Below are 22344 nucleotides of genomic sequence, written 5' to 3'. Positions count from 1 at the left end.
TAAGAAGAACTGGTATATAAAATCTAACAAAAAATAGGAATGAGTAAGAAAGCGTCCGCAAAGGAAGGGCAGGACATAAGATGGAATCAGGAATGCATATCTCAGGCCTTTAATAAGGTTACAAATCAACTTTAAATCTTTCAACTGAGGGGCGGGGGCATAGAATATTAGTAACAGGAATCTTAGGGTCTGATTCAAAAAATAAAACAGGGGGCACCTGGCTGGCTCAGGTCATGATCTCAGGGTCCTGGGATAAAGCCCTGCCTCAGGCTCTCTGCTCAGTGGAGGTCTGCTTCTCCCTCTTACTCTCTCTGTGCTCTCTGGCTCCGTCTCAAATAAGACCTGACAGGAGCAAGATTTCTACAGGTATGCAGTACATGCATGAGGTCACAACAAGTTTGGTTTTTTAAAAAATATTTCAATTATTTGGGGGTGGGGAAGGGCAAGGGGGAAGGAAGAAGGACCAGCAGACTCCGCACTGAGCACAGAGCCCGATGCGGGGCTCGATCTCACGACTGTGAGATCATGACCTGAGCTGAAACCAAGAATCAGACGTTCAACCAACCGAGCCACCCAGGTGCCTCTCAACAAGGTCTTTAGAACGGACAGAATGACAGTTTCACAGGAATATTTAGAAGAGCCCTCAAGGAAAATCATGGCATCTCTCCACAGAGGCTCGACACCTGTGGACAGCAATTCTAACAAGTCCAGACTCCAGACCTCTGCTAGGCTGGCACACCCAATCTTGGTCCCAGAGAGGAGTTTGGGTTGGGGGCGGGGGGGGGGGGGGGGGGGGAGAGAAAGATAGTTTTTGTGATGTTATTGCAGTTCTTTTCAAGTTCAAGCCTTTTGGAGGTCTGGAGGTCCGGGACTCAATTCCCCACCCTCTATTGTTTTTCCTCCAGTGGCTTCATACATTTATGTTTCATAACCGGCCCAAAGGCACGGCCTAGGAGACCCGGTAATTCATTTACTCATATCGACAGATATTTTCCAGCACCTTTTAAATTTGGCACCATTCTCCGCAAGTAAGCAAATAATCTATCCTGCCTCAGGAAACTTAAGATCCTTGTGGAAATGAAGAGGCAACAGGTAATAAGGGGTCTATCAGAAGGGTAAGGCGAATGGAAAGTAAAGGGGGAGGAAGTGCCAGAGGGAGGAAAAAATGTATGGGATTGCCAGGAAAGTCCTGAGGAAAAAATCACATTTGAGTAAGAACCAGAAAGAAGGAAGCTGTGGCTATCTGGGGGAACAGTAAGTACAATGGCCCTGAGGTAGGGAGAGGCTTGCCTCGGAGGACCAGCACACAAGCTAAGGGGAAGAGAGCAAAAAGCTCAGGTGAGCTAAGTAGCTCTAAAGGGAGAGAAAAAATGGTCAAAGGGCAGGGCAGAAAACACAGGACCTGTAAGATCATTGTAGATATTTCAGAGGAAAAATCCTCCAAGGGGAGGGTTTGGAGGGGAGAAATGACATCACCTAAGTACTAGGCCTGCTCGAACTTGCTGGAGATCAGCTAAGAGGCCATTACAATCATTCCCCCTCCCCCCCATTTAGAAAAATAGTTGTAGCTTCTTCAAGAAGTTTCCTATAAATAGGGTTTCTTAGAGACTTTGTGGTGGGATCCCTGGCAAATAGCAGGGATGTGCCCAGGTGGGATTTAATGGTCAGCGGGGCTGAGAGCATGAACTGAAGAACCAGGCCAAGAATGGTCCCTGAGGAGGTGAAGGAAGAAAGCCCTCCGATGCCAGTCTGATTCAGCTGAAGGGGGCGGACATCCACAGGAGGAGGGCTACCCCAACTAACTGTGGGCTGGAAAACATGCAAGTGACAGGTACAAGGGAACTTTCATCTCAGTTCAAAAAAAAAAAAAAAAAAAAAAAAAGGTATTTGGAATACTTTACTTCGAGCAAAGTTACTTCCTGGTGAGCCAAGACAAATGAGCAGCAAAACCAACTGGAAGGTAACTGAAAGCAAAGACCGGCTTCCTAGAAATAGAAGAACCAGCTAAAAAATAAATAAAAAAATAAAAGCCAGAGAGTCCTGAATGGGTCAGGGGCCTGGAGAACAATAGCCTTTTGTCAGTTCTGAAAGGGACTGGTTCCCAGTGTCCCAGCAGTTCCCTAAGGCTCCTGAGCAGGAAGTGCCCCTCCCCCCCCCCCCAGGGGAGGGCTCCAACCTGAGGTGGAAGAAGCTCCCAGCACCTCCCACCTCTGCCTCCTGCTGGAGGGAGTAACCTAGGGCCAGCCAGGTCTCCTCTGTGAGTCAGCTTCTCACTCCTAAATTTAGCATTTTATGAGGATTAAACGAGGAGATAAAGGTGAGGAACCTGGCTTGTTTCACAGTAGGGAGTCACTCAGTTGGTGTGGCTTCCCTTTGCCTTCCCCTTTAGATCCCCCCAGTCAGGAAAACCAAGGCAAGCTCCCAGGCCAGTCCCCCCCCCCCCATTGCTGCTGCACATCTGACTGCTTTTCCTTCTGGTTCGCCTTTCCACGTGCTGGCTCAGGTTGTCTGAAGCTCCACACCTGCCCCTGCCCCTCACAGCCTCTGTGCACTGCTGTTACCCCAAAACACAGCCCAGGAAGAAAGCCCTGGGCGAGCCTCCCTGAGAGGGGCAAAAAAAGCTCCCGAGGCCCGGCCAGGCTAAGCACTCACACATACAGGCTCCTGGAAACCCTGCACCATGGTTTCTCTGAAGGTCTCACTCTACCCAATAAAGAAATTGCAACGTTGCCTAAGGGAACTGTGCACTTCCAGAAAGATCCAAGAAAGTTCTCCCAGGTGTTTGATATAGGAAGGGAAGTCTGCTCAGGATGAAAGGATGTGACCGGCCCAAGGTCTCCATCTGGTCTATGGGGGACCTAGGAAAGAGGCCATGGACGCTGGACCCTGTTGTCCAGACAACCTGCAGCATGGTGGAAACTACCAAGAGTCTGGGGAGCCAGCAGGCACAAAAGACAGACAGATGGACACACACACGTGGGAACAAAGTCATACAGAAGGAAGCCCAAGAAGGAAAATCTAAAAAGTCACACTCTGACCTGTGGAACCACCCAGGGCCCAGACCTCCTCATCCCAGCAGCCCCCGCCCCTGGCGTGGGGGTGAGGGGTCCTTCAGTTTCTTGTAAATTCACAGGCATGTGTTCTCACAATGACCTCACACTGGTTAAAATAACTGGACCCTCGTCCTTCCACACAAGGGAGTAAAGGGGCTACTGCTCCCCTCTGCCCTTTCCAGAGAACTGTTTCTGTCTAAAGGACCCATACCAGGAAACCCGAATCCCAGCTTCTCTCCTCTGGCTGGTGCAGGATAAACACCCTCCCCCAGTTCTCGGCCTCAGCACTGGTTTTCTCACTCCTCCGAGCCCACCTGTCTCCTGACCACACATCATTGCCTCATATCAAATCACAGCAGGACCTAGGAGGGAACTTGGGAGCCTGAGAAGTTTGGGGTTGCCTCCACTGGATTTCGGGGCTTCCAAAATACCCTCCCCTACAACCTTGCATAAGATACAGGTCTCCCCTTTGTGGGCATCTCCCCACATGAGGTTAGTTTTTATCAGTTTCAATCCAAGACTGTGAACTTGTTGTTCAAAACATGTCGCATTTCAGCTCCGTAGGCACTGACTACGCCCCCAAGTGACCCGACAATCTTGCCCTCTCAACTGGACAGACTCCGAATTTCAGGGTAACAAGGGAGCTTACAAGTCATTGACTTTACAGCGCTTGAATCCCTCTGATCAGGGGAGCGTGTCCTCATCGACAAGACAAGAAGCATAGCCCGTGTCTACCTCAATGAACGGAAACGAGTCCTCCTGAACGACCAGCCCATCCTTTGGCACTCAGAGAACAGCAGTCACCTCCCCTACCCCTTCCTGGGGGTGGCCCTCCAAGGTCAAGAAGCTTACCTGCCTCCTTCCCGTTCTTGTCCCAGCTAAACATCTCCAAACCCTCCATGGGGCTAACAGGCTTCTGCCTTGAATCCCCTGACCAGTCTCCCTGCACTCCCTTAAATACGCACGGGGCCCACAGTGCTTTCCATACCTTCCTGTGCATAAAAATCACCTGGGCTCTCATCCCTCCCTGAGGGGCGGGGTGGGGCCCAGGAGGCCACACCCTAAAAAGCTCCAGATGCTGCCGCTGCAGCTGGCCACCCCTTTGACGAGTAAGACTTCCACTTGGGATGGACTCTCTGCTCCTGTACTCGGAATCACCTCCAGCTTGTGAGAAATGTGACCCTTGGGCCCCATCCAGACACCCTGAATCAGAGTCTGCATTTTAACAGGACCCGCAAGTTTATAGTATCCCCCTTTAAAGTTAAAAAAATAAGCCGGCATATTAGAATCACCTGGGAAACTGGAAAACAATCCCATGACCCAGCAGCACCCCAGACCAATGATGTCAGAGGATGGGATCCAGGCATCAGCAGTGTTCTGGTTTTGGTTTTCCTCAAAGATTTATTTATTTGAGACAAAGAAGGAGAGCATGAGTACAGGGAGGAGCAGGGGGAAGGACTCCCTAGCAGACTCCCCACCGAGCACATGGGGCTCCCCCCACGTGGGGCTCCATCTCTCAACCTGATATCACGACCTGAATGGAAAGCAACAGAGACTCCACGGACTGAGCTTCCAGGGACCCCCCCCCCCGGGGCCCCCCAAGCATCAGAGTTTTAAAGCTCCGCAGGTGTTTGCAATATACAGCCCGGGTCCAGAGCCCTGCCCCAGAGCATTTAACATGTAGGCTTACCCTTGAGACCTCCACCAGAGAAAGGCAAGGATGTGCTGTTACCTTTAGCTCCTCTGGTCGTGGCCAGAAGTCCTTGTCAGTCTTGGCCACCATCCATAGCACTGGCTCCTTTTGGGGCAACACAGAGCAGTGGTTAGGAGCTCTATTTCAAGTCAGCTAAACCAGGATTTGAATTCTGATTCTAATGCTTATTAGCTGTGTGACTGCAGATAAACGAACCTCATTTCTCTGCCTTATTCTCTCACGTATAGAGTGGAGCCGAGATTAGTACCTACCTCCTAAAGTCCTGGTGAGGGTTGAATTAAATGGGAAAATGCATATACCATTCCCAGCACCGCGGGACGTCCTCGGCAATGGTTAGTTGCCCTTATTAACCTTGATGCTGAAACTCCTGGACGTTTTTCTTTTCTTTTTTTTTTTTTTTTTAAGATTTTTTTTATTTGACAGAGAGAGAGAGAGATCACAAGTAGGCAGAGAGGCAGGCAGAGAGAGAGAGAGGGAAGCAGGCTCCCCGCTGAGCAGAGAGTCTGATGCGGGGCTCGATCCCCAGGACCCTGAGATCATGACCTGAGCTGAAGGCAGAGGCTTTAACCCACTGAGCCACCCAGGCACCCCTCCTGGACGTTTTTCATGAGCGGCTGCTGAGCCACCGCGCTGACGCGCTGTATCCACTGAGGTTTTCCTTGTGTAAGAGATTCCAGTTTAATCGATTCTGGCTTAACCCAGGCAGAAAAAGAAGTTATTAGAAGGCTGTGCCCAAAACTCAGCATGGGGATGGGGCCAGTTTAGGGACATCGGCAGGAAACTCTCGAGTGCTGAGTGCTGTCGGGTGAATGGGACAGTCCTTAGAGCGCCGCCGCTGTGCACCTCTCAACTCAGGCTTCACATTTCCAGGCCAGAGTCTGAGCTGCTCAGCAGGGTTGTTTGCCCCTTGGTGGGAGGAGGGGCTCTGTGAATAACAGCCCCAACAGGACCTCTGGGAAGGGGCTAGTACTCCAGAGAAACCAGAGGCTATCCCCTAAAAGGAGGAGGAGGAGCCTGGCCAGCCGTCCACGTCAGCCCACCTGTGTTTTGAACGCAAAGGCAGGACCACACATTCATTCTTATTGCATTTTTAAGTGGGAGTTTTTATTTCTTGGAGTGCTTTTTTAATGATGACTTCATTGAGATGCGAGGTCCTGGTCGGATTCTAGAGGGCCCAAGTGAGGGTCTGGGAGGTACTGATGTACCAGCAGGGGCCTGGGGCAAGCACAGAGGTGCTGCTCGGTCTGGGACTTCTTGGTGGATGTGGGGATCAGTGCCGAGCTTGACGGGGGACATCCTCCAGAACATTAGCCGGTTTCCCGGTGCTGCTGGTTTGTGGGAGAGCCCAGGCCACGATGACGTTCCAGAGAGCCACAGGGCACCAGAGGACGAGCAGCATGAGGTGTGGACAAAGCACCATCATCACAGGGCAACGTATTCTCCCTAAGCATTACGTTAGTGTCCTTTTCGGAAAGCAGAAACCTCACTGGGTACTTCAAACAGGGAATTACTACGGGGAATGGGCCACCCAGGCTGCGTGGCAATGGGACGCAGCCAAGGGACGGTGAGACAGTTCAGCGGGTGTAGAGGAAGCCTCTACTCACTGCGTAGCTGGGGGGACAGAGCGTTAGCAACCAGATGGACCCCGAATGCCTGAATTATATGTAGCTTTATTTTCTAGAAATGGTGAGATGTGGGTAAATTCTTCTGCCAGTATCTACCTGGCTCTCCCTTCTCTCTGTCAGGTCTTTGGTTCTCAGCAAGGCATTTTCTGGCCATCCTGTTTACACGCACCCACCCCTACCCGGACTCCCCACCCTGTGCCTTTGCTGTATCTTCCTCCAAAGTTCTTACCATCGTCTGACATACTTGGTATTTTCTTGCTGGCTTATCTCCTCTCCCCTCCCCCACCTCACCCTGGAATTAAAATCCCATAAAGGTGTGAATTTTGGTCTGTTTCATGCACTGCCACGGCCCAGCCCGTGCAGAGATGGCACTAAATCACTATTATGGTGACAGTCTGTCCATCATTACTACCATACTTACTGCCCTGCCAATCCCACTTCTAACTTCTCCAGCACTCTGTTTTCTGTTCCAGAAAATGAGAGGATTGAGGTCAGGTGCCTCCAAGGGCCTTTCCACTGAGGGGCTCCTTGGTTGTGGGTTCTTCCTACAGAAACAAATTCCCTGAGGGTTTCTAATCCCATCCACGTGGGGGCAGCAAAGGCCAGCGGATCCCCGGGAGCAGGCCCAGTGGTGCCCGACGTTGGCACTCCCCTTCCTCATCTCAAAGGGGAGTCGGATCTTTTTATCTGTGTCCCAAACTAGTTCCAGAAAGAATTAAGTCACAAGTTGAAAATTAAACGAAGCGTGGCAATTAGGGATAAAAACAGACCAGAGACTATCTATTTAAAGCAATCAGATACTCTGGAGATAAGCTCATTACAGTAACTGAGCCCTGAATTTCGTTCCAACTTTCTACACATCTGGGCAGGGCAGCAATCAGGGTGAGGGAAATGGGGCACCCTCTTCAAATGCTAAATGTAAGGAGGGGGAGCAGTCAAAATCCTGTCCTCAAGACAAATATGTCAGTGCAGTATTTCTAAAAATCTATATTCACACACACAAAAAATCCGCAATGAACAAAACGTCAAAAATTTTAAATTACATGCGGCTTGTATTTAGGAGCACAGTTTCCCGTTTGGCCTCAGTTCCATGATGGCTCTGCATGATATGATTGAAATTTTGCTCATCGTGCATTTTTTTGGCATTAATTTTGATCTTAAAAATACTGTGTTAACGCATTATCTTAATTACAGAGTTTTTGGCATCCCTTTTAATTTTCCAAGACAAGTGCGTCACTTTGCCTCACCCTAGTCCCAGGCCTAATGGGTCCCTCTCACTAGGGAGCCTCAGAATCACTCAAGAGGTTCCCCTGGATAACAACACTTTGCCAGGCACGTGCCTTGAACGTCCCGGTGCGAACCTGACAGACTTGCAACACACAGCCCCGCCCCTTGGCTGCCCCCCTGTAGCTCTTCCCCAGAGTATGGCACCAGCCTCCCCATCCTTCTCAACACAGTGCTCCCAGAAGCAACATCTGCTGATCAGAACCGGCAGGTAGGACAAAACCTTATAAAGACCTGAAAAATCATCTTCAACAGGGACAACTGACACAAGATTGTTAGGGATGAGACACAGGAAAGTTCCTGGTTCAAATCCCGTTCTAGGCTGACAGACAAAGGTACAGAGTTTGGACAGAGCCATCCGTTGAAAGAGCCAGGAACTCGAGACCAGAGCTGTCAGATAGAAATTTCTGCGGTAATAGGAACGTTCTGTATTTGTGAGGGACAAGACCGTAACCACTAATCATGTGTGGGTCTTGAGCACTTGAAATGTGGCTAGAGCAACCAAGGAACTGATTTCTTAAATTTATTTAATTCTGATTCTATTTAAATTTAAGTGGGCTACTGGCTACTGTATTACAGTACGGTTCTAGATCAGCTATTCTCAAATTTAACCTGCAGTAGAATCATCAGCAGGACTTGTTAAAGCTGATTGCTGAGCTCATCTGAGTTCCTGAGTCAGGAAGCCTGGCATGGAGCTGTCAGCTTACATTTCTAATAAGCCGCCAGGTAATGCTGATCCTTCCAGTCTGGGGACACTCTGGGAACCACTGAGCTAAACAGTATTCTGCTTCCAAACTATTGTTAGATATTGAACAAATCATCTTAAGTGTAGGTATTGACTTTCTTGAAGCAAAATGGCAGTCCAGACTTTGATATGGATATGGATTCAAATCCCTGCTCCTCTGTTAATGAGCTATATGAGCTTTGTTTCATTTCCAGCTTCTATATACAGTTGACCCTTGAACAATGCAGGGGATTAGGGACACCAACAACTGTCCCCACTTCCCCTACATAGTCAAAAGTCTGCATTTAACATTTGACTTCCCCAAAACTTAACTATTAATAGCCTGCTGTTGACCAGAAGCCTTACTGATAACATAGTCAATTAACACCTATTTTGTAAATTATATGTATCACATACTGTATTCTTACAACAAAGTAAGCTAGAAAAAAGAAAATTTTATTAAGAAAACCATAAGAGAAAATACATTTACAGTACTGTATTTATAAAAAAAAATCCACATGTAAGTGGGCCTGTGCAGTTCAAATCTGTTAGTCAAGAGTCAACTGTAATATTAGTTAACATTCAACGTCTCCCTCTCTGTTCCATCCACAAAATGGAAATAATAGTACACACCGAACAGGATAATTACAAAGATTAAGTGGGATAAGGTATATATACCATTCAGTATAAGTTCAGATCATGTCCTGCTCAGAAAATTTATTAAATGAGATTATATATGTGAACATGTAATTTGTAGCACAAGAAATACACATTTCATTCTGTCAAGATTACTCAGTGCCAGGGGTGTCTGGATGACTCAGTTGGTTAAGCTTCTGCCTTCAGCTCAGGTCATGAACCCAGGGTCTTGAGATCGAGCCCTGCATCCGGCTCCCTGCTCAGCAGGGAGACTGCTTCTCCCTCTCCCTCTGCCTGCCCCTCCCCCTGCTTGTGTTCTCTCTCTCTCTCTCTCTCTGTCAAATAAATGTACAGACTATTTAAAAAGAAAAAAAAAAAAGATTACCAGTGCTAGTGCATCAGTTTCCTACTGCTGCATATAATAAATTGCCCCAAAATGTAGCAATTTAAAACAACAAATACTTATTATCTCACAGTTTCTGTGGGTCAGACGTGTGGGCATGGCTTAGTTGGGTACCTCTGACTTAACATCTCTCAGGAGGGTGCAGTAAAGCTCCCAGGGCTGCAGTCTCATCTGAAGGCTCAACTGGACGGCCAAGGAATCCATTTCTCTTGTTTTGTTCTGTTGTCTGTAAGACATGTATATTTTGGGGCAGCCAGGTAGCTCAGTTGGTTGAGCATCCGACTCTTGATTTCGGCTCAGGTCATGATCTCAGGGTCATGGGATGGAGCCCTGTGCCAGGCTCCATGCTCTGTGGGGAGTCTGCTTCTCTCTCTCTCTCCCTCTGCCCCCAACTCACTTGCTCTCTCTCTCTCTCAAATAATCTTTAAAAAAAATGAAAAATAAATAAAAATGGTTAAATTAGTAAAAAGTCCATATATCTTTTTAAAAAGACTTATTTATTTGAGAGAGAGAGAGATTGGGGAGGGGCAGAAGGAGAGAGAGTCCTAAGCAGACTCCCCGCTGAGTGCAGAGCCCATCACGGGGCTCAATCCCACGACCCTGAGATCATGACCTAAGCCGAAAACAAGAGTCATATGTTTAACCGACTGAGTCACCAGGCGCCCCTAGTTTAACCATTTAAGATTTATGTATTTTAGAGAGAGAGAGAGAGAGCACACAGAGGGGAGGGGCAGAGGGAGAGAAAGTCTTAAGCAGACTCCCCCTGAGCACAGAGCCCAACACAGGGCTCGATCCCACAACCCTGAGATCACAACCGGAGCAGAAACCAAGAGTTGGACACTTAACCAACTGCACCACCCAGGCATCCCTAACCATTTTTAAATGCAGAGTTCTGTGTCATTAAGTACATTAAGTGCATTAAGTACACTCATATTGTTTGCAACCATCACCACCATCAAAACTTTTCCCTTTTCTCTAGCGGAAACTCTGTACCCATTCAGTACTAGCTCCCCACCCCCACCGGACCCTCAAGCTCTTGGCAACTATCATGCTACTCTGTTTCTATGAATTTGACTCTTCTATATACCTCATACAAGTGGAATCATACAACATATGTCTTTTTGTGACTTATTTCACTGAACAAAACGTCCTCAAGATTCATCCATGCTTTAACATGTGTTGGAATTTCTTCCCTTGTTGTGGCTGCATAGTATTCCATTGTATATATAAGTTTGCTTATTCATTGCTTCCTCCTTCTGGGTCTGATCCCACCCATCACAGCCCTCTCTACACTGGCCCCTCAGTGGATGCTCCTCATCCCAGGCTTAGTCCTGTGGAAGCCATGCTTGCTCCAGGCATGAGCCTGAGTAGCCTGAGGATCTGCCCAGAGCTTCCCCACATTCAGGGACTTTCCCCATTCTGGTCCTGTCCACTTATCTCTCCATCCAGGTTCTACTGCTCTTCTGTGTCTCAGGCTGGGATACCACTTTCATTTATGGGATACCATAAATGATCCCAGCAGGTAATGGGATGCTTTGAGCCAAAACATGGACCACAACCCCCCCCCCATATACTTGCTATGTTACACCACCAATATCTCCTCTCCCATATTCCATATTTGACCACTTAATACCCAATATTGTATTAACTACTTCAACGTTTCAAAAATTATAACCTAGCTGCCTCTTTTAAACAATTCTAATTTCCATTCTGCAGATGAGAAAACTGAGATTCAGAAAGGTTAAGAGAACAGCCTGAGGTCACACAGCTAGAGGAGGACAGTGACAGAACTCCATATAGTTCCCACTGAGTTTCCAGGAAGTTGTGAGTGGTTTGTGGGTTTTTTCAGGCTGAGAGCCAGGTGGGATAAGCATAGTTTAAAGGGAATTGTTCTTCTGTTCTGCTCTGCAGTCACCCAGCATAACTCATCTCCCAGGACACAGAACCGCAGTCTATTGCGTAGGACAGCCCAAGCACAGGGCTTGAAATGCCTGGGACCACTCAGTCCTGTGGCCCCAACTGGCCCCAACAATAAACCAGAGGTCTTCTGACCCAAGGGAAGCTACTGAGATGTCTCTCGTAGGTGTTTGGAACTGGGACATTAAAGAGCAAAGGGGCTCTGATGGTGGAGCTGGAAAGTCCTGTAGAGATGGGGCTGCAGGTGGTGGCCTGGTGAGTGAGTTATGCTGGAAGTAAGGATGTATCTTTAGAGGTAGGATAGTGGCATACCAGTTAGATGCCCGGACGGTGGAAGTAGGCTGCCTGGTGTGAATCCTGGATCCCATGTATTAGCTGCAGGATTTGGGGCAAGTTGCCCAACCTTTAGGTGACCCACTTTTCTCATCTGCAAAACAGAGGAGCGAACAGTACTTCCTGCTACAATGAAATGAGTGAACACACAATGCAGCACAGGCGCACAGCACACCCTAGCAACTGCCAGCGGGCAGGGCCCAGAGGTGAGAAGGCACCACGGCCTCGGAGACCCCCGGACGGAGCAGGTCCCCGTGACTTTCCAGTTCCCAGTAGGTTGCCTCACACTCCAATACTTTCAAATTTAAAAATCGTACACCGTGTGGATTTGGAAATTTTACTTTTCTTATTGCAAATTTCTGGTGAAGGAAAGAACATGGAAGCTTATCATCGTTTAGGATTTGGTCCTAAGAGTCCACTGGGGCTCAGTGCCTTCCGGCCTCAGTGGCCTCCGAATCCCCCGAGGGCCTTGGATGCCTATGGATGCCTGGGTCCCACCTCCCAGAGGTTGCGGCTCCGCTGGCCGAGGGGGCAGCCCGGGCATCAGTAGCTCTGCGAGCTCTCCGGGGCATTCCAGCATGTTGCCAGGCTGGAGAACCCCTGCCGGAGCTCCTGACAGGAGGTGAGCAGCATCGGGAGCACCTGAGCAATCTCAGTGGACAGCCAGCCGTCACCTGCATACGTCAGCCCTCCACCTGAGGCCAGCTGGCCCCCTGGCCCCCTCTCCCCAGGCGGCCTACGTGCGGACCCTTCCTCCTCCAGGGACCATGGAAGAGGGAGGGGGTGTAACGTTCGGCACTGTGGCTTGTGCTTCAACAGGGAAAACGGTACCAGATGTGCTTACTCTGTCACAAAAAGAAATTCACTTTCTGATTGCAAAAGAGCATTCCCCTTTGTTTTTTCACTGTTAAGTGGAAATCGTCTTCCTATATAGAGATGCAAAGAATTGTGACAAAGTTAAGGAACTACGTGTTGGATGACATATTCCTTATAGGATTTCTCAGGTCCAAATTTTAAAAGAATTTTTGTCCAGCCACTGAAGTTGTAAAATACTATTACTTTAGCAGCATATTTTATATGGGTAAACAGTAATAGCCAGTTACATGTTTCATTTATGATTTATCCTAAAAATAGAAAATACTTTAATTTTCCTGAGTCCTTGGCAAACAAAAACAATTTTTTAAAAAATTCTTTAAAGAATTGTTTTCTTTTTCCTAGGCACCCTCACAGTTTAGAACAGTGTGTGTCTCACCATTGGTTTGTACAAACACAGGTGAACAATTTCACTGGCGCCAATTTTCAATGACTCATCAAATATGGCGATTGAAAAGAAAACACCCACCATCTACAAAGCTGCTCAAAATGAAAGTTTCTTGACAGTGTTATAAATGCAATATCAATTTGATTCTCTGTCCATACAAAAGTATGAATTTCTATTTCATTAATAATACTGAACAACTAATGTCTTAACAGTGATAAAATTTTTAGAACATTTAAAAATTACATAGGATCCCATTTTTACATCATAATTCTGATGTATTATCATGCCTTCTATTTTGTCTGTAAAACTTTTAGAGGATACAGTGCATTGACGTGGTAAAACCAAGGCACAGGATACAGTTACAAGTATATATAAACCTTAGTTAGCACTTTGTGCCAATTTTGGAAACATTTAGAGGAGATCATAAAGCCTGAAAAATTCTCACATCCTATTACGATTTACAATTAATTGTGCAATAAACAGACTATTAACCACCATTCCATTACTAAATATATGGCTATCACTATACAGGCTGTAGATAATTGAAAAAAGTTTTCAATATTAAAACCTGGTATAAGTAGGTGGTCGATGCAGATATTGTGCCTTGTATTAGCTAGATAATTGTCTTAAGTTTCCATTTTAATTTGCAATGTATATGGCAGTTATCAATCTTTAAGCTATCTTCATTACACAAATGGTGGTGGGGGTGGGGAGTGGTTCTCCCAAAGTTAAATCCCTTCTCCCTACAAAAGACAGAAGATTTACAAGAAGGAAACCATGTGAGAAATGCACAGATAACATTAATAAAATCCAAATATGGACTAAAGGGTTGAGTTCTAATCTACCAGGACATTCTCTTAATTTAGGGTGAGGAGCTAACACATTCCTGTGACAATTCATTAGTTTCTTAATTAAAAAAAAAATCACCATGACATTTTTCAAAATAGTAAAGTCTTGGCTAGAGCGTCAAGCATTGAAGGAAAGTCGTTAAGTCTTTTCATTCATAAAATGAAGAGGGACAAAAGCCTTTCCAAATCTAGGGGCCGGGAGGATATTCCATTGAATTTAGAGAAATGAAAGAGAGTGGCAAAAATTGTACTTAATACTTTTAAAGGAAGTGTTTTCGAGACTTAAGGTAAACATTTAGACCCATGAAAACACATTGCTTGGCACATGCACGCCATGAACAGAACACTCCTGAAGGCAGTGACCGCCTGGCCACAGCGGCACCTGGCTCTCGCCCCACCAGCGAAACCACTTGTGAGGTCCTTGTCCCAGCTCCCCTCACATGGGGGGCTCTGGCTTCTGCATCTGCTGGATTTGCTTCTGCAGCTGGTCCTTGTCCAACTTCATCTTGGCTTCCAGAACTTGCCTGAGGGATCCTATGCTTTCATAGATGGCCGTAAACCCTTTAAGAAGAGGTAAATTTTGCAAGAGTTAATATTAAAATACAATGTTGCGTCAAATTTTACAGCATATAGTAATAGCTGATTTGGGCAAAAATTATCAATAGATGCTAAGACTACTGGAGTAAAAGTATGAGAGGGGACAGGATAGTTACACAGTTTTATAGTATCTCCCTACAGATTGCTTTCTAATTACAAAGCGGGGAGGGAACTATTACAATGGAGAAGTCTGGCAGGTACCGCTTTAACCAAGGTTATCAAAGCTAACTTCACCAATACCAGGAGAGACCAACATCACATACCCCTGATAAGGTTCCCTGATAAGTGAGGGACACCCTGCTTCTGTGGCATTTCTGTCAAAATGCACTACCTGAAACTAATTAAGAGGAAGCAAACAGGCCCAAACTGACATTCCACAAAATACTGGCCTGGATTCTTTTTTGGCCTGGATTCTTTAATGATGTAACATCACCGAGGAACTGATCCATATTAAAATTCACTAAATTAAGAAATATGACAATTGTCTATGCTGTATGATTCTGGAATAGAACCTAGACCAGGGAAGGTCTGCTATAATAGAAACAACAGTGAAAGCTGAATATTGAAAAAATTTTCATCAATATTTCACTGGACTATAGTTATTTAAGAGAATGGCCCTGTCCTAAGGGCATATAGATTGAAATAATAAAGGAGTAAAAAGGCATCGTAACTTCTGCAACTTATTCCCAAATGACCTAGGGAAAAAAATTATATTTACACACACACACACACACACACAGAGGTGCGCACGCCCACGTGCTCCCATCACCCAATGAGATAAAGAAAATTTCCAAAATGTTAACAATTGGTTAGTCTCTATGAAAGATGAATAGTTTTGGGACTATTCTTACAGTTTTTCTAAATCTGAAATAATTTCAAAATAAAAAGCAAAACAAAAGAAAAAAATTCCCCACCCCAAAAGCATTTCATATTACTCTGTATTTCTATGGGTTTTTAAAATATATGTTTAAAAGTTCTCATCTTCATTAGTAAATTTAGAATTTTCTCTCAGGGGCACCTGGGTAGCTCAGTTGGTTGGTTGAGGGTCCAACTCTGGATTTCAGCTCAGGTCATGATCTCAGGGTCTTGGGCTCAAGCCCTGTGTCGGGCTCCATGCTCAGCACTGAGTCTCTCCCTCAGCCCCTCCCACTCATGCTCTCATGCTCTCTCTCCCTCTCTAAAAATAAATAAATCTTTAGGAGGAAAGGAAGAATTTTCTCTCAGAAAATATTCTCTATTGACAATTCATGTCATATAAGGAACAAATATTACTTATTAAAAATAACATTAAATAGAAAGATACAACATGTAAAAGAGTAGGTGAAAAATGTATGGTATGAGCTTTTACTTGAAAAAGCACGTATATGTATAAAATGACATATATAAAGATGACCCCTGGGTGAGAGAAGTTATGAGGGTTTCAAAAAATATTTTGTGCTTTCTTATTTCCTATTAAGAAAACAAGAAAGAGGGGCGCCTGGGTGGCTCAGTGGGTTAAAGCCTCTGCCTTCGGCTCAGGTCATGATCCCAGGGTCCTGGGATCGAGCCCCGCATCGGGCTCTCTGCTCAGCAGGGAGCCTGCTTCTCCCTCTCTCTCTGCCTGCCTCTCTGCCTGCTTGTGATCTGTGTCTGTCAAATAAATAAATAAAATCTTAAAAAAAAAAAAAAGAAAACAAGAAATATTGTTTTTGGAGTAGGAAAAAGTAAATCTTTTTATTTTTAAAAAGTTTATCTGCCCTTCTTATTAGATGAATGTTAACCACCTCAATGGCATGTTGAATAGAAGGGAACGAACCTTTTTTTCCTTTCAGGAAGCAGCAAATAGAGGTGAGACCTCTCTTCCTTCACTGGGAGAAGCAGTGCAGATGTGTGCCACAAGAGTTTGCAGGAATGATGTGAAGTTAAACACTGATGAAATATTCATGTACCATATTCTAATTGCCCCAAAGACAAAGAAAAAATTTCATTTTTATCTTCACAAGTTCTTCAATGAATAAATTGAGCTGTGTCTTCTACTTTTTTTTTTTAAGATTTTATTTATTCATTTGTCAGAGAGAGAGGGTACGCAAGCAGGGGGAGTGGCAGGCTCCCCACCATGCAGGGATCCTGATGCAGGGCTTGATCCCAGGACCCTGAGATTATGACCTGAGTGGAAGGTAGATGTTTAACCAACTGAGCCACCCAGGTACCTCTGTGACTTCTAATTAAAATAAAATAATAAACTTTTGGTAGTGACAACAAAACTATTCTTGGGATAACGAACTACATTTATTTCCATGTGGGCCAAAGTAGATTCTGCAAAAGAAAATGATGGAACCTTAGAATTGGAAGGAGCTAGGAGATAATGCAGCGCCCCTCGTCACACTGTAAGACCGTCACTGTAAGACTGTCTTGTCTTTCCCGACCATAACCAACCAGCTTCCACTTGAACATGTTCAGTCACAAAGAGCTCTCAGGCTCACAAGGCACCAGTGTCTTTTTAGGACCCATTACCTGAGGATACTCCTGCCTCATGCTGAGTTAGAAAGTGTCTTCAAGTAACTTCCACGTACTGGTTCCAGGACTGTATTCCTAAGCTCACAGTGTCAGCCAATCTAACCAGTCCTTTATACGTGACAGTACTAGAGACCTGGAAATCAGCTTTACAACTTTCTTCTAAACAAATGTGAATTAATGGGCCCTGTTGACTTTGGAGAGGAGGAAAATCATTCGCTGCCATGGTAGCATACTGCCCACATTAAGCCTTCAAAAGCCACGTCAAGATAGAGGTTCATTTCTGAGATATAATGATCGTGGCTATGAACAGAAACGAACCCGCAGATGGCACGAAAGAAAGTGCACATCAGCTGCAAACTGAGCAATGTTCATTTGTGTGCCCGTCCCTTGTGGTGGCTTTCTACGTATTTAGAGCTGAAACAACGCTTTAATTCAATACAGCACAGCTACTTAGAAAATCACCTAAGGACATCTCACTGTGATTACTGTTAGCTGGGATCACAGGTAGTTGAGGGGGATGCTCATTACCTGGTTTTCAGATCCCACTGAAAATAACCCATGAGCAGGAGTCCAAGATGGCAGAGGAGTAGGAGACCATAGTTTCATCTGGTCCCAGGAATTCAGCTAGACAGCTATCAAAATATTCTGAACACCTGTGAACTCAACCACAGAGCTAAGAAAAGAATACCTGCAACTCTACAAATAGAAAAGGGACCACTTTCTGCAAAGTAGGAGGTGCAGAGAAATGAATCCAAGGCAATATGTGGGAAGATAACTGTGGGGGTTGGGAGCTTCTGTCAGCCAACTACCGGCAAGTGATATAGCAGCGGAGCACAAAATAGGAACTTTTAGAAGTTTGTTCCAGTGAGGGACATCCCTGCCTGAAAAGCACTCAGGAGGGGAAGTGGGATGAGATCCTAGGTGGGGCAGTGTGGTATCAGGATCCCCGGGGTCACAGGAAGACCAGGAGAAGCCGAGAATGGCAGGGCTCCCAGGCATCAGAGCAGGGAAGCTGGCTGGAATCAGGAAACCCAGGAATGGGCTCTCAGCTCAGGGTTGCCATAAACCATGAACTGTGGCATAGTTGGGTGACCACTCTCCAAGCATAGGTTCAGGAAGCAGCAAATAGAGGTGAGACCTCTCTTCCTTCACTGGGAGAAGCAGTGCAGGTGCGTGCCACAAGAGTTTGCAGGACTTGGAGACAGGAAATGGAGTCATGTGCCTGAGACAGAAACGCTCAGTCACAGGCTGGGTAAGCACAGAGAGCAGATGGAGACCAGGGAGAGGGGAGTGACTGACTGCTTTTTCCTGAGGGCGCACTGAGGAGTGGGGCCCTGAGCTTCTGGTTACAGGGTTGGAGACTGGGAGGCCGCCATTTTCATTCTCATCCTCTAAAGGATGAAAGCCTTCAGGAAACAAAAGCCATAGAGAGTAAACAGGAGCAGATTACTTAGCCAGGCCCCCTGGCAACATGGTACAAAGACACCTGAGAATCAGCACAACAGGCCCCTCCTCCAGAAGATCAGCAGGAACATCTGGCTAAAACCAAGTTTACATATCATAGAGAACTGCAAAACTCCAGCGCTAGGAGAATATAGCATATAGAATTCATTATTTTTTCCCCACGATTCTTTAGTCTCTCAATATTAATTTTTTTCTCTTTTTCAATTAATTTCTTATTTTTTAAAGGATTTTATTTATTTGTCAGAGAGAGCAAGCACAAATGGGGAAGGGGTGGCGGCAGGCAGAGGGAGAAGCAGGCTCCATGCTGAGCAAGGAGGCCAATGTGGAACTCAATCCCAGGACTCTGGGATCATGACCTGAATTGAAGGCAGACACTTAACCAACTGAGCCACCTAGGCACCCCCTACCAATTTCTTATTTTATCAACTCATTTTTTAAAATCTTTTTTATTTTCATTTTTACAGTTACATTTTATCCTTTCATTGTATTTCATTTGTGTGTGTGTGTGTGTGTGTGTGTGTGTGTGTGTATTTCTTTCTTTCTTTACAATTTTGGGATGCAGTTTCTTCTAACAAACAGACCAAAATACACCCAGAATCTAGTGTATGGCTCTGTTCTCTTCACTGACTGATCATATTCTCTCTTTCTTTTTCTTTCTTTTTTTGTTAAAGTCTTTTTGCATTTTCATCTTTACAATTACATTCTATCCTTTAAATGTATTTAATCTTATTTTTGTAAGTATATAAGTTCTTCTTTCTTTACAAGTTTGGGATGTAGTTTCTTCTAATAAACCAACCAAAATACACTCAGGATATAGTATAGTGCTCTGTTCTGTTCACCTGTCTGATTATATCCTTTTTAAGAATTTTCTTCTTTTCAGTTTTGGGTCTCTTCTCATTTGTTTAGTGTATATTTCTCTTGGGTTGTTGTTGCCATTTTAGTATTTTTTTCTCACGTTCATCTGTTCATCTCTGCACAGAACAACAAGACAATAACCTCATCTCAAAAAAGAGAAGAAGAGGCAGTACTGACTGCTAGGGATCTAATCAGTATGGATACAAGTAAGATGTTGGAAATAGAGTTCAGAATAACGGTTATAAAGATACTAGTTTAAAAAAAGCAAAGAAGACACTAGAGAATCCCTTTCTGAAGAAATAAAAGAACTAAAATCTAAAAAATAGAAATCAAAAAGGCAATCCTTATACCAGACAAATTAGAATTTTTTCTCTAAAGATCTTATTTATTTATTTGTCAGAGAGAAAGACAGAGCACAAGCAGTGGGAGAGGCAGGCAGAAGAAGCAGGCTCTCCACTGAGCAATGAGCCCAATGCAGGACTCAATGCCGGGACCCTGGGATCATGACCTGAGCTGAAGCCAGACACGTAACCAACTGAGCCACCCAGGTGTCCCCAGACAAATTAGATTTTGAACTGAAGACTGTAATAAGAGATGAGGAGAGACACTATGTCATAATTTAAGCGTCTATCCAACAAGAAGATCTAACAATTGTAAATATTTATGCCCCTAACATGGGGGCAGCCAATTACATAAATCAATTAATAACAAAATTAAAGAAACACATAGATAATAATATAGTAATAGTAGGGGACTTTAATAGCCCATTCACTGCAATAAACAAATCATCTAAGCAGATGATCAACAAGGAAACAACAGCTTTGAATAACACACTGGACCAGATGGACATCACAGATATATTCAGAGCATTCTACCCAAAAGCAACAGAATATACATTCTTCTCAAGTGCACAGGAAACATTCTCCAGAATAGATCAGATCCTGGGTCACAAATCAGGTCTCAACTGGTACCAAAAGAATGGGATCATTCCCTGCATATTTTTGGACCACAATGCTTTCAAACTGGAACTCAACCACAAGAGGAAAGTTGGAAAGAACTCAAATACATGGAGGCTAAAGAGCATCCTACTAAAGAATAAATGGGTCAACCAGGAAATTAAAGAAGAATTGAAAAAATTCATGGAAACAAATGAAAATGAAAACAGAATTGTTCAAAACCTTTGGGATGCAGCAAAGGTGGTTGTAAGAGGGAAGTATATGGCAATATAAGCCTTTCTCAAGAAACAAGAAAGATCTCAAATACACAAGTTAATCTTACACCTAAAAGAGCTGGAGAAAGAACAGTAAATAAAACCTAAACCCAGCAGGAGAAAAGAATTAATAAAGATTAGAGCAGAAATCAATGAAATAGAAACCAAAAAAAGAGTAGAACAGATCAATGAAACGAGGAGCTGGTTCTTTGAAAGAATAAGATTGATAACTCCCTGCTAGACTTACTAAAAAGAAAAGAGACAAGACCCAAGTAAATAAAATCATGAATGAAAGAGGAGAGATCACAACCAACACTGAAGAAATACAATTATAAGTTGAAAAAAGTTGAAAATAGAGCTACCTATGACTCAGCAATCGCATTACTGAGTATTTACTCCAAAGATACAAATGTAGTGATCCGAAGGGGCACGTGCACCCCAATGTTTATAGCAGCAATGTCCACAATAGCCAAACTATGGAAAGAGCCCAAATGTCCACTGACAGATGAATGGAATATATATATATATATACACACACACACACACACACACACACACACACATACAATAGAATACTACTCAGCCATCAAAAAAATGAAATCTTGCCATCTGCAATGATATGGATGGAACTAGAAGGTACTATTCCAAGAAAAATAAGTCAATCAGAGAAAGACATTTATCATATGATCTCACTGTTACGTGGATCTCACTGATATGATCTCACTCATCTCAAAACAGATGAACATGGGGAAGAAAAGAACAAATAAAATAAGATGAAATCAGAGAGGGAGACCAACCATAAGAGACTCTTAATCATTGGAAACAAACAGGGTTGCTGGAGGGGGTGGGGGTTGGAGGATGGGGTAACTGGATGATGGACACTAAGGAGGACATGTGATGTAATGAGCACAGGATATTATGGAAAAATGATGAATCACTGACCTCTACCTCTGAAACTAATAATATAGCATATGTTAACTAATTGAATCTAAATAAAAAACATTTTAAAAAAAGAATAAAGGCTAACAATTTTAAAAAAGGAGAGAAAAGAGAAGAAAATAGCCCATGAGAGCCATCTGCTTTTTGGCCTACCAGCATCAACTTCTGCTTTCATTTCCTTCATGTCCTCATTCATCTGTAACTCCAGCTTGCTGATGCGCCCATGCACTTTCTCCTCTTCCTGTTTTGTTCTCTGCACTTCCATATTCTTCTTCTGACTTTCTTCTATTTTGTCAAGTCTGGCTGACATCTGGCTGAGCTTCTTCTCCATGTCCCTTTCGCTGGCTCCCTGAGATCCATGAGAAGAATTGCACCTGGTTATTCCAAAAGTAAAGTCTATCCTGTACCTGCATCAGTCACAGTATCATTTAACAACAATCTGCAGGGAAGAGGATCACAAAGGTGGCTTGTTGCTTGCTCAACTATCCACTCTCCTGTTTCCTTAACAGACCCCTGATTTTCAGCGGGTTGTAAGCTCATCCAGAATTAAGACTACATTTTCTGCTGTCTCCTGAGTTTAGTTTGGCCATAAAGATGAAGTTCTGGCCAATGAGATATAAGTAGAAGGGTGTGTGGCAGCTTCTAGGAAAAGCTAAAAGGCAGCTGAGGCCTATCCTTGCCCCTTTTGGCTTCCTTCTGTTCCTGGAATTCAGACGTAATGGCTGGAGCACTAGTGGCCACCTTAAACTATGAGAACAAAGGTCACTGTCTAGAATTGGCAGAGTTGAGCCAGAAGAATCATGGGTTGTTGAGGAATGATAAGCTACCACATCAGTCCTGCATTCCCTATCCCCAGATAGCTTTTATGTGAAAGAGAAATACGATGCTGTCTTATTAAAGCTACTATTATCCTGGGGTTTACTGTTAGTTATTAACCAATCCACATGTAAAAATAAACAGTTATCCAAAGACCACAGAAACCCAA

At 44.6% G+C, this 22344-nt stretch overlaps 1 protein-coding gene across 1 annotated transcript in view; it reads right to left on the bottom strand.

Moving 5' to 3' along the window:
* Positions 1–13636: 13636 nt before the first annotated feature.
* The window catches only part of LOC111153191 (family with sequence similarity 81 member A), a 126579-nt gene continuing 117871 nt past the window's right edge, over positions 13637–22344 (bottom strand). The window contains exons 8-9 of the mRNA XM_022512054.1: positions 21513–21708; positions 13637–14359 (exon numbers count right to left, since the gene is read on the bottom strand). Of these exons, the coding sequence (XP_022367762.1) occupies positions 14235–14359; positions 21513–21708 (321 nt within the window). The 3' untranslated portion in view covers positions 13637–14234. The remainder of the gene's footprint in view (positions 14360–21512; positions 21709–22344) is intronic.

This window comes from Enhydra lutris, unplaced genomic scaffold, assembly GCF_002288905.1.
Source record: "Enhydra lutris kenyoni isolate GAN:26980312 unplaced genomic scaffold, ASM228890v2 scaffoldscaffold31, whole genome shotgun sequence".
NCBI classification, from domain to species: Eukaryota; Metazoa; Chordata; class Mammalia; order Carnivora; family Mustelidae; genus Enhydra; species Enhydra lutris.
The sequence above is the reverse complement of the archived record's forward strand: the minus strand, read 5'-3'. Positions and strand labels throughout refer to the sequence as shown.